The 12,535-nt window shown below is 44.7% G+C and overlaps 1 protein-coding gene and 1 pseudogene across 1 annotated transcript in view; both read right to left on the bottom strand.

The window, feature by feature from the left end:
- Positions 1 to 2,049, bottom strand: part of Syt9 (synaptotagmin 9) — a 162,736-nt gene extending 160,687 nt beyond the window's left edge. Inside the window, exon 1 of the mRNA XM_028768054.1 lies at positions 1,686 to 2,049. Within this exon, the coding sequence (XP_028623887.1) occupies positions 1,686 to 1,830 (145 nt within the window). The 5' untranslated portion in view covers positions 1,831 to 2,049. The remainder of the gene's footprint in view (positions 1 to 1,685) is intronic.
- LOC114621662 lies at positions 1,897 to 11,345 on the bottom strand (annotated as a pseudogene).
- Between the last annotated feature and the right edge of the window lie 1,190 nt (positions 11,346 to 12,535).

Below are 12,535 nucleotides of genomic sequence, written 5' to 3'. Positions count from 1 at the left end.
AGAGGGAGAGGGAGAGGGAGAGGGAGAGAGAGAGAGAGAGAGAGAGAACGAACTGACCAGAGAGATGTGGCATGTTTAAAGCCCAATTCAGAGAGAGGCTGCGTCTCCCATCTCTTGTAAAGCTGAAGATGACAACTTGTCTGAGATAACAAGGAAAATCTGCTGCTCAGCGGCAGGAACATGAAGAGAGGTTTCAGCACTAACATGAGCTTTGGAAAAAGTGTGTTAATAATGGGCTTGGTCCTGATATGTGAGCACAGAATACCCACAAACTAGGCATTTTTCTGGGATGCCTGTGGGGAGGTGAGGCACTCCCATTTATATCTGTGGTCTGTGGGGCACATGCTCATCCATCAAGGAGCCACCCAGAGGCTGGACAACCGAGTCTCCTGGGAAATCACTGGAATCTGTATTTCTCCACTTAATTCTCCCCTTTGGAGTAAAACATTAGAGATCATTTGAGAAACTTACTAACGTAACCACAGCATGAAAAATAGATCCTTTGAGTACAGAAAAATGTGACAAACTTTTAACACCTGCCTTTGCCACACACACTGAGCATGTCCTATTAAAGGTATGCTATTTAAAACGGCCTGTTCCTAGTTAAGAGTCAAGTAACTCTTTATCCTTGTAAATGTATTTTTTATATAATGAACTCGCTTGAAATGAGAAATGTTCATATTTACTCGTTTGCACAGCAGTAGCTTATTGCCAATGTTTACACACAGGAACATCAAGGCAAAGGCCATTCTTTCATCCCTTTTTTAACAGTCTAATCGTGATTTGCCTTTTAACATTTAAAACACTCAGATTGGAAAAATATTCGAGCATATGAGTCCTCCAGCCTAGAAGATGTTCAGGAAATATCTAAAAGGAATGAATGCATCTTTCCAGTGCATGAGTAAGAAGACAGTAGGACTTGCAAACTGCTCAAATAAAACACCTTCCTCTGACCTTAGCTGGTCAGATGCCAAAGTAAGTGAACTTTCCAAAGTTAGGAGCCTCACAACTTTCACCAGGACAACTGCCAGCTGCAGCAAGCCCACCACTCGAATGTGCCAGGCTATCACAGCGAGAAAAACTGGGAGCCAAGGCCTCGGCGCCTCAACACCTTGAGACATGCAAGGAAAGGGTTCAGGCCCAGCTGCTCTAGACGTGTGGCTCTGGGGCCCGGCCCCACGCAAGATCTTGTGTGGTCCTTTTCACTATATTGCCAGGGGAGGAACTGGGCACTCAGGTTGAGCAGCTCCGGGTGGAAATCAGCTGCAGCCCAGCTGTACCAAACTCCCAACTTCCCAGAGTTTCCTTGCCTCTCAGATCCCACTGCCAGCTCCGAGGCCTCCGCGGCCTCCCCTGGCTCCTGGGCGCCGCTGAGTGAAGTGGCGGGCGCAGCCCGGAGCTCAGGAGCCGCCCCCAGGAGCCGAGCGCAGGTGGCGGGCGTGGTTCCTCCAAGCCTGCCCCAGCCTACCCTGGCTCGGCCTCCGCGCAGCAGCCTCCGCCCGAGTTCGCCGGGTTCCAGCATCAGGCCATGGTGTGCTGCTTGTGGAGACCTACTTGGGTTCAATGGTCACCCACTGCCCTCCTCCAGTATGTGTCGCTCTCCTGCCTCAGGCCCTGGCTAGGTTCCCAAGTCCCCATCTCAGGGCCCTCGGGTCGCGACCGGCAGCGGCGGCGGCGGTGCTTACCTGGGTCGCGGAGCCGGGGTCTGGCACGGTCCCGCAGGTGGTAGATGAAATCTTGGCAGCTGTCGTGCTCCAGGGCCCCTCGGGCACAGAGCTCGGCCAGCAGCTGCAGCGCCTGGTGACAGAGCGCGTCCCTGGCCCCGGGCATCGCCCCCCCGCATCCTCGGACCGCGCCGGGCAGGCGGGCGCGGGAGAAAGCCCTCCGCCTGCCAGCTCAGAGCTGCTGCTGCCGCCGCCGCCGCCGCTGCCGGCCGGTCCGCGCTCCCCGCCCGAGCCGCAGCGCCAGCCGGGTCGGCCTCCCACCGGTTGCATGCAGCTCTCCGAGAGCCGCTCGCTCGGGCTTTCTCCGACTCCCGCGCGGCCCCTCGTCCCTCCCCCGGCGCGGAGGGGAGGCGGCGCCGCACAGCCCAGCGCGCCTCTCCGCGCTCCGCCCGCTACTTGGCGGCCGCCGGGGGCGGGGCCGGGTCAGGGATGCGCGCCGCGGGCGGGGGTTTGCCGCCGCCGCAGAGCAGGCCCGCAGCTCGGGACCCGGGACGGGGGCGCTCGCCCACTGCAGGAGAAGCGCCTGGTTTCGCTCCGGACCCTGCGCTCTGAGCGGCCGCGCCCAGGATCAGGAAGTAAGAGCCAGCGCGCGTGCCAGACGCTCTTGGCACCCCATTTCTACGCCCAGAGGCAAACCTCGCGTCCCTCTGGCCTCTGGAGCCCCGCGTAGGTCCAAAGCACGTTCTCGGTTGTGTGGAGCGAAGGCTGGAGGGTAAACTACACCTGTCGAGATCTCAGTACCTTCTTTAAACTTGGAAAGCGCGGTCTGAGCAGAAACCGCGGGCCCAGGGGTATCACGCGCCCAAATGTGAGCTTTGGAGCCAAGATTTTCCAACAAAGAATGGATGTCCAGCCTGGTGGTGATTTGAAGAAGGTGGCGGCTCCGATAAGAAATGAGGACAGATGAATGACCCTCTGGAAAGACGCCGAGGCTCACCTGGAGCTTTGCAAGTCCTGATTGGTTTTCTAAGAAGCTGATTGGAATGCGAAGGTTGCCAACATTTCCCTGGCACAGTAGACAGAGGATCCAGAATTTGTGGATGTTTGGAAAGACCTCAGTCACCTCTCATCTACCCATCTCTTCATTTTTTAGGCACTAAGCCCAGAAATAACCACAAATTATTTAGCGTGTTTGTGTGCTTAAGGCACGGTGCCACAGCATTTTGTATAGTTTCATTTAATTCTCTTAGATAGCCTTGAACGTGTGTGTGTGTGTGTGTGTGTGTGTGTGAGAGAGAGAGAGAGAGAGAGAGAGAGAGAGAGAGAGAGAGAGAGATCCCCATGCTGCCACTAAAACAGCAGACTCAGAGAGGTGGCACTTGCCCAAGTTCATAAGAGACTTCTCCCCCACCCCTTCTCCCTTTCCTTCCCCGCCTTTCATCCCTCCTCTCCTCCTTTTTCTTCTTCAAACTTCATTCTAGAACAGTTAATTAGGACTCTTACCCATAACGTTGTGCTGTCTAAGAATATCTCATAGAAAATCATATTGCAAATAATGTTTGCTCAACAGACAAACTTTGAAGTTGAGTGGTGAGCAATGCTGGGCTTGGTGGGGTTTGTATTGGAGTAATAAAGAATGGAAGCTGTAGTTATAAAGGTAACTCCAGAGAGCTGTGAAAAGGCACGAAGTCTCTTCTAGTTTTCTATTTTAAGTTTATTTTTTCCCACTTCCTAAACTTTTTCGTTATAAACTAAGGCATAGGGCAGGGGTGCAGCTTAATTGCTTGTCTACCATACTCAAGGCCCTGAATTTCATCCCTAGAACCAAATAAACCCAGTATAGTGGCATATGCCTATAATCCCAGCACTCAGAAGGTGGAGGCAGGAGGACCAGAAGTCAAGGTCATCCTTGACTACATTCTGAAATAGTCTGGGCAACACTTGCCTCAAACAAAAACACCTAAGACAAAAACAGCACTTTGAATGAGGAAACCAGCTGAGAAGGAGCTCTTGGGGGAGACTAGGCAGGCGGTCCTCTTCACAACGGTGGTGACACGGAGGATACTGTATGAGGAGGGGAAGTACAAGTTAAAGCCAGTAGCAATGTAACTCTTATGACATGATGTCAGAAAGTAGCTGAAATCTGTAAATTCAGTCAGTAATAACTCAGAGATTAAGATCTAGTGACAGCCTAGACCAGACTAGAAGCAATGGCTGATTCCAGAAACAGTCAAATTTGAAAGGCATTTCAAATATTAACAAAACCGTATCCAGTAGAATCTGAAAGAAACAAAGGCATAGACATTTTAAGAGAGGTGCTGGGTTTGACAGCCCACATTTGCATTCCCAGTCCTCAGAGAGGCAGGAGGATTCACTCAAGTTCAAAGCCTGCCAGGTCTACATAGCACCTTTCAAGGTAGCCAGAGATACACAGTAAGACTCAAATTACAAAACAAACAAAACAATTTACACCCTAAAATAAAACATAAAACAAACCACAACATACAAAACTCCCTGAAATCGCCAAAGATTCAAAAGCATACTTGAGACATATGTGGGTCTGTAATGGCGTCTAGCTGCCATCATAGAGCTGAATGATAGGGGTCTGTCAGTCATTGATGGGAAGGAGAAAGTCAGTTGCCACATTGAGGGTGACCCCCAGAAAAGGACAGAAGATAACTTGAGCCTTTCCAGGTGACTCAACAAGAGGATGAAAAATAGCAATTAGAAGAATTAGGAGGAAATGTACAGGAGTCCAAGGGGGAGTGTCTGATAGAAGTGATTGACAACTGTCAGTTTAGAATTTAAAGGTAGAGAGGAATCTCAGGTGTGTTCGTAGAGCTAAGCATCCTGGTGCGTGCCTGTAATCACAGCCCATGGGAGGTAGAGGCCAGGGCATCAGGAGTTTGAGGCCAGCTTGGGCTACTATCTCAAAAAGAAATTATTTTTTCATTGAACTTGTTTTAATGACTCTCAGAATTCTGTGACAGGTTTTCATTCAAGATGATCACCTTTAATCAAGTTGTAACAAACTGCTCTCTACTTGGACTTAACACCCACTCAGCAGGAGTACTATGCCATGCCTAGTACTGGAAACCTAGCTAACTACTCAGTGCTAGTGAAGTCATGTTTAGTAGAGGAGAATCTACAGTTACTAACGTACTAAACCAACATGATCCCTGAAAATAATCTGTAAACGTTTGTCCTTATACCCATGGATAAGTGTAGTCTTCACCCCTCACCAAGGAAACTTCTGTTCACAACAGACAGAAACAACTACGGACAACCACAAGCAAGCACAATATAGAGTTGTGGAGTCCAGTCTCAACTGATACAGCTACAAAACATTTCTGCACCCATCATCCGGGAAATCACAGAAGATGGGTGGAAAGATTGTAAGAGCCAGAGGATCAGGGAGTTTGTTGTGTGTTTATTTCTCCTGGTAATATTAGAAGCTATGATCAAAGCCGGGCGGTGGTGGCACATGCCTTTAATCCCAGCACTTGGGAGGCAGAGGCAGGTGGATTTCTGAGTTCGAGAGTTCGAGGCTAGCCTGGTCTACATAGTGAGTTCCAGGACAGCCAGGGCTACACAGAGAAACCTTGTCTCGAAAAACCAAAAAAAAAAAAAAAGAAGAAGAAGAAGCTATGATCATAAAAATCTCACCAATATGACCTCTCAAATGTGAGTTGAGCAAGGATAACACCAATAGATAGGCCAAACGGAATCGGGGAAAGCCCGTTAGGCCTCAACCCTACAAAGAACGCCAGGCAACTGAGTGAGGCTGGGAAGAGGAGAGGTGGTCCTCCCCAGGGAAGAGCCCACCAAATGCTTGTCCAGTGTCAAAGAGTCAGCTCTGAAAACACACATACAAGTAACCTTATATGGACTCAACAGGTTATATTTAGGAGTGTGTGTGTGTGTGTGTGTGTGTGTGTTTGTGCACGTGCTCATGCACATGTATAATATACATATATACATGTGCTAACAATTAGTGAAACAAAGAGGCCATGAATTTGAAGGAAAATGGGAGAGGTATATGGAAGGAGGGGCTTGGAGGGAGAAAAGGGAATGGAGAAATGCTGTCATTTAATTATAATCTCAAAAACAAACAAAAATACTGTCTTAAACTGAACACACAGGCACAAATGGTCCACAAAGCATTTTCCTTTCCTTCTGAAGGTTTTTACAGTACACTGAGATCATTAACTAGCCTTCTACTATTACATGAATGGCTGTTTAGGCAAACAGTTCTGAGTCCATTCCTCCACCATGAATAAAGATTGGAACAGCTAGGGTTAGGGATGATATTCATTTAGTCTTCTGAATTTTCTGGGTATTTTGGTTCCCTTGCTAGCTGTAGTACCCTTCTTGTCTACAGCTTTGATGCCACCCACAGAAACTGCTTCATGGCACAAATGGCAAAATGACCCAGGGAGGAATAGTCACAGACACTCCTGACACCTATGGGCTTGCCTGGAATCATATCAATAATGGCTGCATAGACCAGATTCTGAGAATGTGGGGTCATTTTCTAGCTTCTTACCAGAATAGAGATCAATCTTTTCTGTAAACTTAGCAAACTTGCATACTATATGAGCTATATGACAGTTCAATACAGGGGCAAAGCCAGTGTTAATTTGGCCTAAAATGGTCAATCAGCTAAGCAATGAAGCCACCTGCTTTCACTGGTGGGTCATTCTTGCTGCTACCAGCAGCATATTCACATCTAACATCTTTGATAGAGGATATTTTCTTTACATTGAAGTCCACATTGTCCCCAGGAAGAGTGTCACTCAAAGCCTCACAGTGCATTCCAACAGACGTTACTCCAGTTCTGTGACATTGACTGGAATAAAGGTCACCCCCATGCCAGGTTTAAAAACATCAGTCTCCACTTGGCCCACAGTGACAGTAACAATACCACCAATTGCATAGACATCCTGGAGGGGCAGTTGCAGACTTATCAATTGTTGAGTTGGTGGCAGGATACAACTCAAAGCTCCCAGTAGTGTGGCTCTACCTACAGCATCATAGTTATAGGTGACCTTCCTTGAATCAAGGCATACTGGCACTTGGACCCAGAATGTTGTCACCATTCCAACTAGAAATTGGTACAAATGCTACTAGGTCAGGGGTATGGCCAATTTTCTTAATGTAGGTTCTGGTGTCTTCTAGCTGTAGGGTGGCTCCATGAAATCTACATTGTTGAAACCAACAATGAGCTATTTCACACAGTTTGTGAGCCAAAAGGGCCCACAGGTTTGTTCTTTCTTGGAAATACCAGCATCAGATTCAATACCAGCACAGCAATCTGTAATTATGTTTTTAATGAAGTCACTGTATCCTGGGGCATCGATGATCATCACTTAGTATTTGATGGCCTCAAATTTCCACAGGGAGATGACAATAGTAACACCAAGCTCATGCTCAGGTTTCAGTTTGCTCAATACCTGGACATGGCCTTTTCCCACCTCAGTGCTCTCTTTTTCAAACCTTTCAATGATTCCTTTGTCAAGTCCACCACATTTGCAGATCAGATAGCCAATAGTGGTGGACTTGCCCAAATCTATGTGTGCCAGGACAACAACATGGATGTCTTTTCTTTTCCCATTTTGCTTTCAAGTTAGCAGTGGTTTCCACAACACTCACATTCTGAGGGTCCTTCACAAAACAAAACAATTTTAAAATAAAATCAAAATAAGTGCCCTTTGGCTCAAACACACACAAAGACATTGAAGAAGTAGAATAGTTTGCTGGGCAGTGGTGGCACACGCCTTTAATCCCAGCACTTGGGAGGCAGAGGCAGGCAGATTTCTGAGTTCGAGGCCAGCCTGGTCTGCAGAGTGAGTTCCAGGACAGCCAGGGCTATACAGAGAAACCCTGTCTCGAAAAAGCAAAAAAGAAGAAGAAGAAGAAGAAGAAGAGGAGGAGGAGGAGGAGGAGGAGGAGGAGGAGGAGGAGGAGGAGGAGGAGGAAAAAGTAGAATAGTTAGAACACAACTGGCATCTTGCAAGATAAGAATGTGTGTACCTGGAGTTTATCAGAAAATACTAATATGTTCACAACTGAATTGTTATTGAAATTACCCAAAGCAATGCATTTAAATCTATTAAAGTACAAGTGAATGCATTTTGAACTGTGTTGTTAATTATGATGGGGCATATATATATATACATAAATAGAGATAGATAGCTCAGGGAAACCTTGAACTCCCTATGTCACCAAGAATGACTTTGGACTTATGATCTTCCTGCATCTACCTATAGAGTGCTGAGCTTACTCGTGTGCTCCACCATGCCTAGTCTTATATATTTTTCTTGTTGCTGGGTTTTTGTTTTTGTTTTTTTTTTTTTTTTTGGTTTTTCGAGACAGGGTTTCTCTGTATAGCCCTGGCTGTCCTGGAACTCACTCTGTAGACCAGGCTGGCCTGGAACTCAGAAATCCACCTGCCTCTGCCTCCCAAGTGCTGGAATTAAAGGTGTGTGCCACCACTGCCCGGCTTTGTTGCTGTTTTATATCTACTGTAATGTACTTGGTACAAAACACATTTCTTAATCTGTTATTCATAGCATCCCAGACTGGGAGATGTCATGAGCTATATAACATTTTCATTCAAGAATAGACTATAATGAAACAGAAAAATTCCTATCACTCAAGTGATATCTTAGCTATAAAAATGTTACAGCCCACTGCATTGCTCATCTTAGCAATGTTGGCATAAACAAACCTACTTTTATTGCTAGTTACATAAAAGTATAGGGTGTACAATTATGTATAGTACATAATACTTACCGAGTATAAAAATGACTGTTACTAACATGTATATACTATATTTTATATCATTTGGGGCTTAAATACTTCTATTTATTAAAACAGTTAACTGTCACACAGCCTAGATATTCCAGAAAAATTTATTAATAGGATAGGAATGACACCTCCATATCTGTGTTGTTCTAAATATCTTCCAATAGAGTGAGATATGACGTTAGAAGCCATGATGTTGATGACCATGACATTGTGTGTGTGTGTTAGCTAAAGTGAGCTTCATAGTGGGTTCCATGCCAGCCTGAGTCAAAAAGAAAATTCACTAAAAAATGTATAATACTTTCTGGGGAAGAAAATCCATCAATGGACTTACCCAGATGTTAACCTTGAATATCAAACTGCCAGTCAAGACACGCCCATTGATGCAATAGTGGCATGACTGTTACGGCAGTAACCAACTACTTTCTGATTGGGATGGAGATCTAACTACACAGGAGGAACTCCTACCCGGTACTGAAAAGTCCATGGCTGGGAAAGTCATAGGCCCTATGGAAGAGCACCAAACTTGCACTGTGCTGAATAGACATGGTGTCCAGCTACACTCTAAGTACTTATTTTTACATCCACAGATTAGTGCTGTTCCTAGTTTTGGTCAGAGAAGCTTCTGTTTACAATGGGTAGTGGTTAATACAGAAACTCATAACTTGTCAAAGTGCTAAGAATAAATGGCGATGAATGTTTACCTTTAAGTGGAACATCTGTATTACCCCCTCTAAAGTTCAGGGAAAATCATGGAAGAGAGGGAGGAAAGAATCTAAGATTCTGAGGATGGGAAGAGGTACCATGATGTACTGTCCTCTGATATAACCTGGGAGTTGTACCCATAAACTCATAGCAACTTATAAGAGCTATACAAGCAACGTTTATACAAGACTAGAGACCTACCAACATTCCATCATGAATAGGAGAGGGGCTCATAAGACTCTATCTTTCCCTAAGGAGGTATAAGAAGTTCACTGTTGCTAGGAAAAGAGAACGAGTCATATTCCTCAGAGTTGTAGCCACTGATAAGTAGCCGTTCCCCAAGTAAATATATACCAGCCCTCTACACACACACATTCATGAAAGCAACCTTAATAAAATGTGTTCTCTCTCTCTCTCTCTCTCTCTCTCTCTCTCTCTCTCTCTCACACACACACACACACGGGGGGGTACTAGATAACAAGGACAACAAAATTAATATATGTATAGGTATGAAACTGTAGAAAAATAAATAAATTCATTGAATTCTGATTCCTGAGAGTCACACTGGCCTACAAAATAATTTCTTTAGAAGTAGCCCAAACTCACAGTGAGACTCAATTTCCATTGTAACTCATAGCTCCTCAGGGAAAGATAGGTAGGGTAGAACGACAGAGAGGTGATCAGGTTCAGAGGGCTCAGGACAGAATTGATGCCATTATTAAGGGACAAATTTGGCCCCTTTTTATTTCTCGCTCTTTTCATCTTTTTCCATGTCATGACAATATGGAGGCCCTCGCTTTCCTCTTGGACTCCCCAGCCTCCAGAATGGGTCTTACAATTTGAAGAGAATTATGAATGGCTATTGGTCCTACCAAGTGTGATGGCACATGTCTGTAATCTGTGCAGGAAGGCTGAGGTAGTCTTGTGGCTACTTGAGACGACGTAGTAAGTCAATAAGTAAAGAGGAGACTTTCTGTCATAGGTCTACTGTCACAGCATCACCACTCAGATCAGACCAGTGGCACTGCTGTTGCAAATACTTCTGAAGATGAAACTTAACAACTTTTAGTTTGTATTCAGAGGAAAAGCATCTTTGGAAAAAGACAGCTGATGGCAGTTATGACATCCTCTGAGTGATGTCATTACAGCTGATAGTTCTTGAGAATTTGTTACATACTGTGTATTTAACACAAATTACTGCATTTGACCTACATTATCCCTCCATTTTATATATTAGCAAATAAGCACCGAAAGATCCAGTAGCCCTTCCACGTAGCTTAGCCTGAAAGTCAAGATTCAAATTGGAGTCTGTCTGGCTCCAGGCCATGTGTTTTCTTTTAGGGATGATGGTGGTATTCAATTTTGGTTTTATTTGAAAGAGTCTTATGTAGCTGAAGCTGTCCTCAACCTCCTGATTTTCCTTTCTTTGCTCCCTGAATGCTGGCATTATAAGAGTAAGCTGCCCACACTCAGATAGAATCTGTTTTCTACACCACACTCTTGCTTACCTTTAGGTAAAAGAGTATCTTTACTCTTCACTTGAGACTGTGAAAGTCTCTTACCAACTTGGCCCTTGTCTACCACACGACTTCATTTACTCAAAATCCTTTCAGAAATGTGGTGTCTGAACTGAGCCCAGCATCCCAGTGTCACTCAGCACTTCTGATGTCACCCAACACATAGTGCTGTGCCTCTTACCTCCTCTGGGCTTCAAGCTACTTTGCTTGGATGGCAGTATCTTGGATGCAGCAGATGAAACCCTATGTATCCCAAGTATCTTTCATGCTGTTCATCAACTATCTCCTGTTAGCCATGGTACAGACCCTATGTAAAACAAAACTAAAGAGGTGATGCCATGGATGAGTTCTCAAAACTCAGATTCCATTCCGGAGGAATGGTTTGGAAGCTAATGGCAGAAGTTCCATCAATCATCATTTCTGCTGATTCAGCTCTTTACCAGATAGTTGGTTTACTCAAAAGGAAATGAGAGCTGAGCTATCTTCTAATAATGAACACTTCTGTGAAGTAGTCACAAACCTCCTCCTCATCCATTCTCACACTTGCCTCTGTGCTTGACATACAGTTCACCTTGTCCAAGAGATTTGCAGTGACTTGGAGAACATGTTCTATGACAACTGCTTCCTCGTCCTTGCCATTAGTCTCTTTCATCCTTTCCTTTCCAGGTACATTTTTCTTGAGATGAAATGAAAGAAACTTGGAACTTGGTAGCAACCACTTCATCCATTTACGTGTTCTCATTAACTGTTACTCTCAGGAGCGGATTGTTCTGCTCAGTTCAAGATCCTTATTCCTCTGGCTGGACTGTGTGAGTTTCTTCTTGGTTTTACAGTTGATGACTCCGAAGTTGTAACTACCATTCCTTTTACTTTAAAGAAAGCAGTCTTATTAGCTCTATCATTTAAAAGCCACACCACAGTTGAAATGACCGTGAACGGCCTGAAGGCAAAGGACTGGGCCTCAGGCTTGGCATTCCTTTGCTATGCCTTCTCTGTGGTCATACAGATTTATATTTGTTTATCATGAAGCCATTGGAGAAAATAGAGGTCAGATTTCTGGACCTCATCTTCCTCTGCCATCAAGTAAAAAATATTTTTTGAGATAGAGTCTCATACAGCCCAGGTTGGCCTCAAATTCATTATGTAACAGAAGATAACCTTGAATTTCTAATGCACCTGTCTGCTTCAGCTGGGATTATTGTCATTTGTTTCTGGTATATGCTATGCTGGTAAAGTAACCAAGGACATTGCCAACCCAGGTAAGCAAGAACTCTACTACAACCTTACCTCCAGGACCCACATAAATATTTTTTAAAACTATGAGTGTGTGTGTGTGCGTGCGCACGTGCGTGTGCCTGTGTGTTAAAACAACACTCATGTAGCTCAAGCTGGCCCTAATCTTGCTATGTAACTGAGGGGGACCTCCTGCCTCTGTGTAACTGAGGATGGCATCCTGCCTCTATGTCCTATGTTCTGGGATTACAAACATGCTCGACAACATCTAGCTTTTCCAATCTTATTTGATTGTTTTCTCAACACCAGTGTTTATTTTATAATTTAAGGCTATCTCTTTTATTTTTGAGATTATAATTTTATCATTAAAGTATTTTGAGAAATATATAGTATTGCATTTACCTTATTTCAACTCCTACTTCTCCTCTTAACTCTTCCCATGTTCATGCCTCACTCTTTCTCAATTTCATAGCCTCTTATTCTTGTAATTACTACTTCCACACATATATACATACATACATACATACATACATACATACATACATACACACACATTGTAGTATGTGTGCAATGTACACATGCATATGAATATATTTATGCAACTGGTCA

Source organism: Grammomys surdaster, unplaced genomic scaffold (genome assembly GCF_004785775.1).
Source record: "Grammomys surdaster isolate TR1022 unplaced genomic scaffold, NIH_TR_1.0 184, whole genome shotgun sequence".
Taxonomy (NCBI): domain Eukaryota; kingdom Metazoa; phylum Chordata; class Mammalia; order Rodentia; family Muridae; genus Grammomys; species Grammomys surdaster.
The sequence above is the reverse complement of the archived record's forward strand: the minus strand, read 5'-3'. Positions and strand labels throughout refer to the sequence as shown.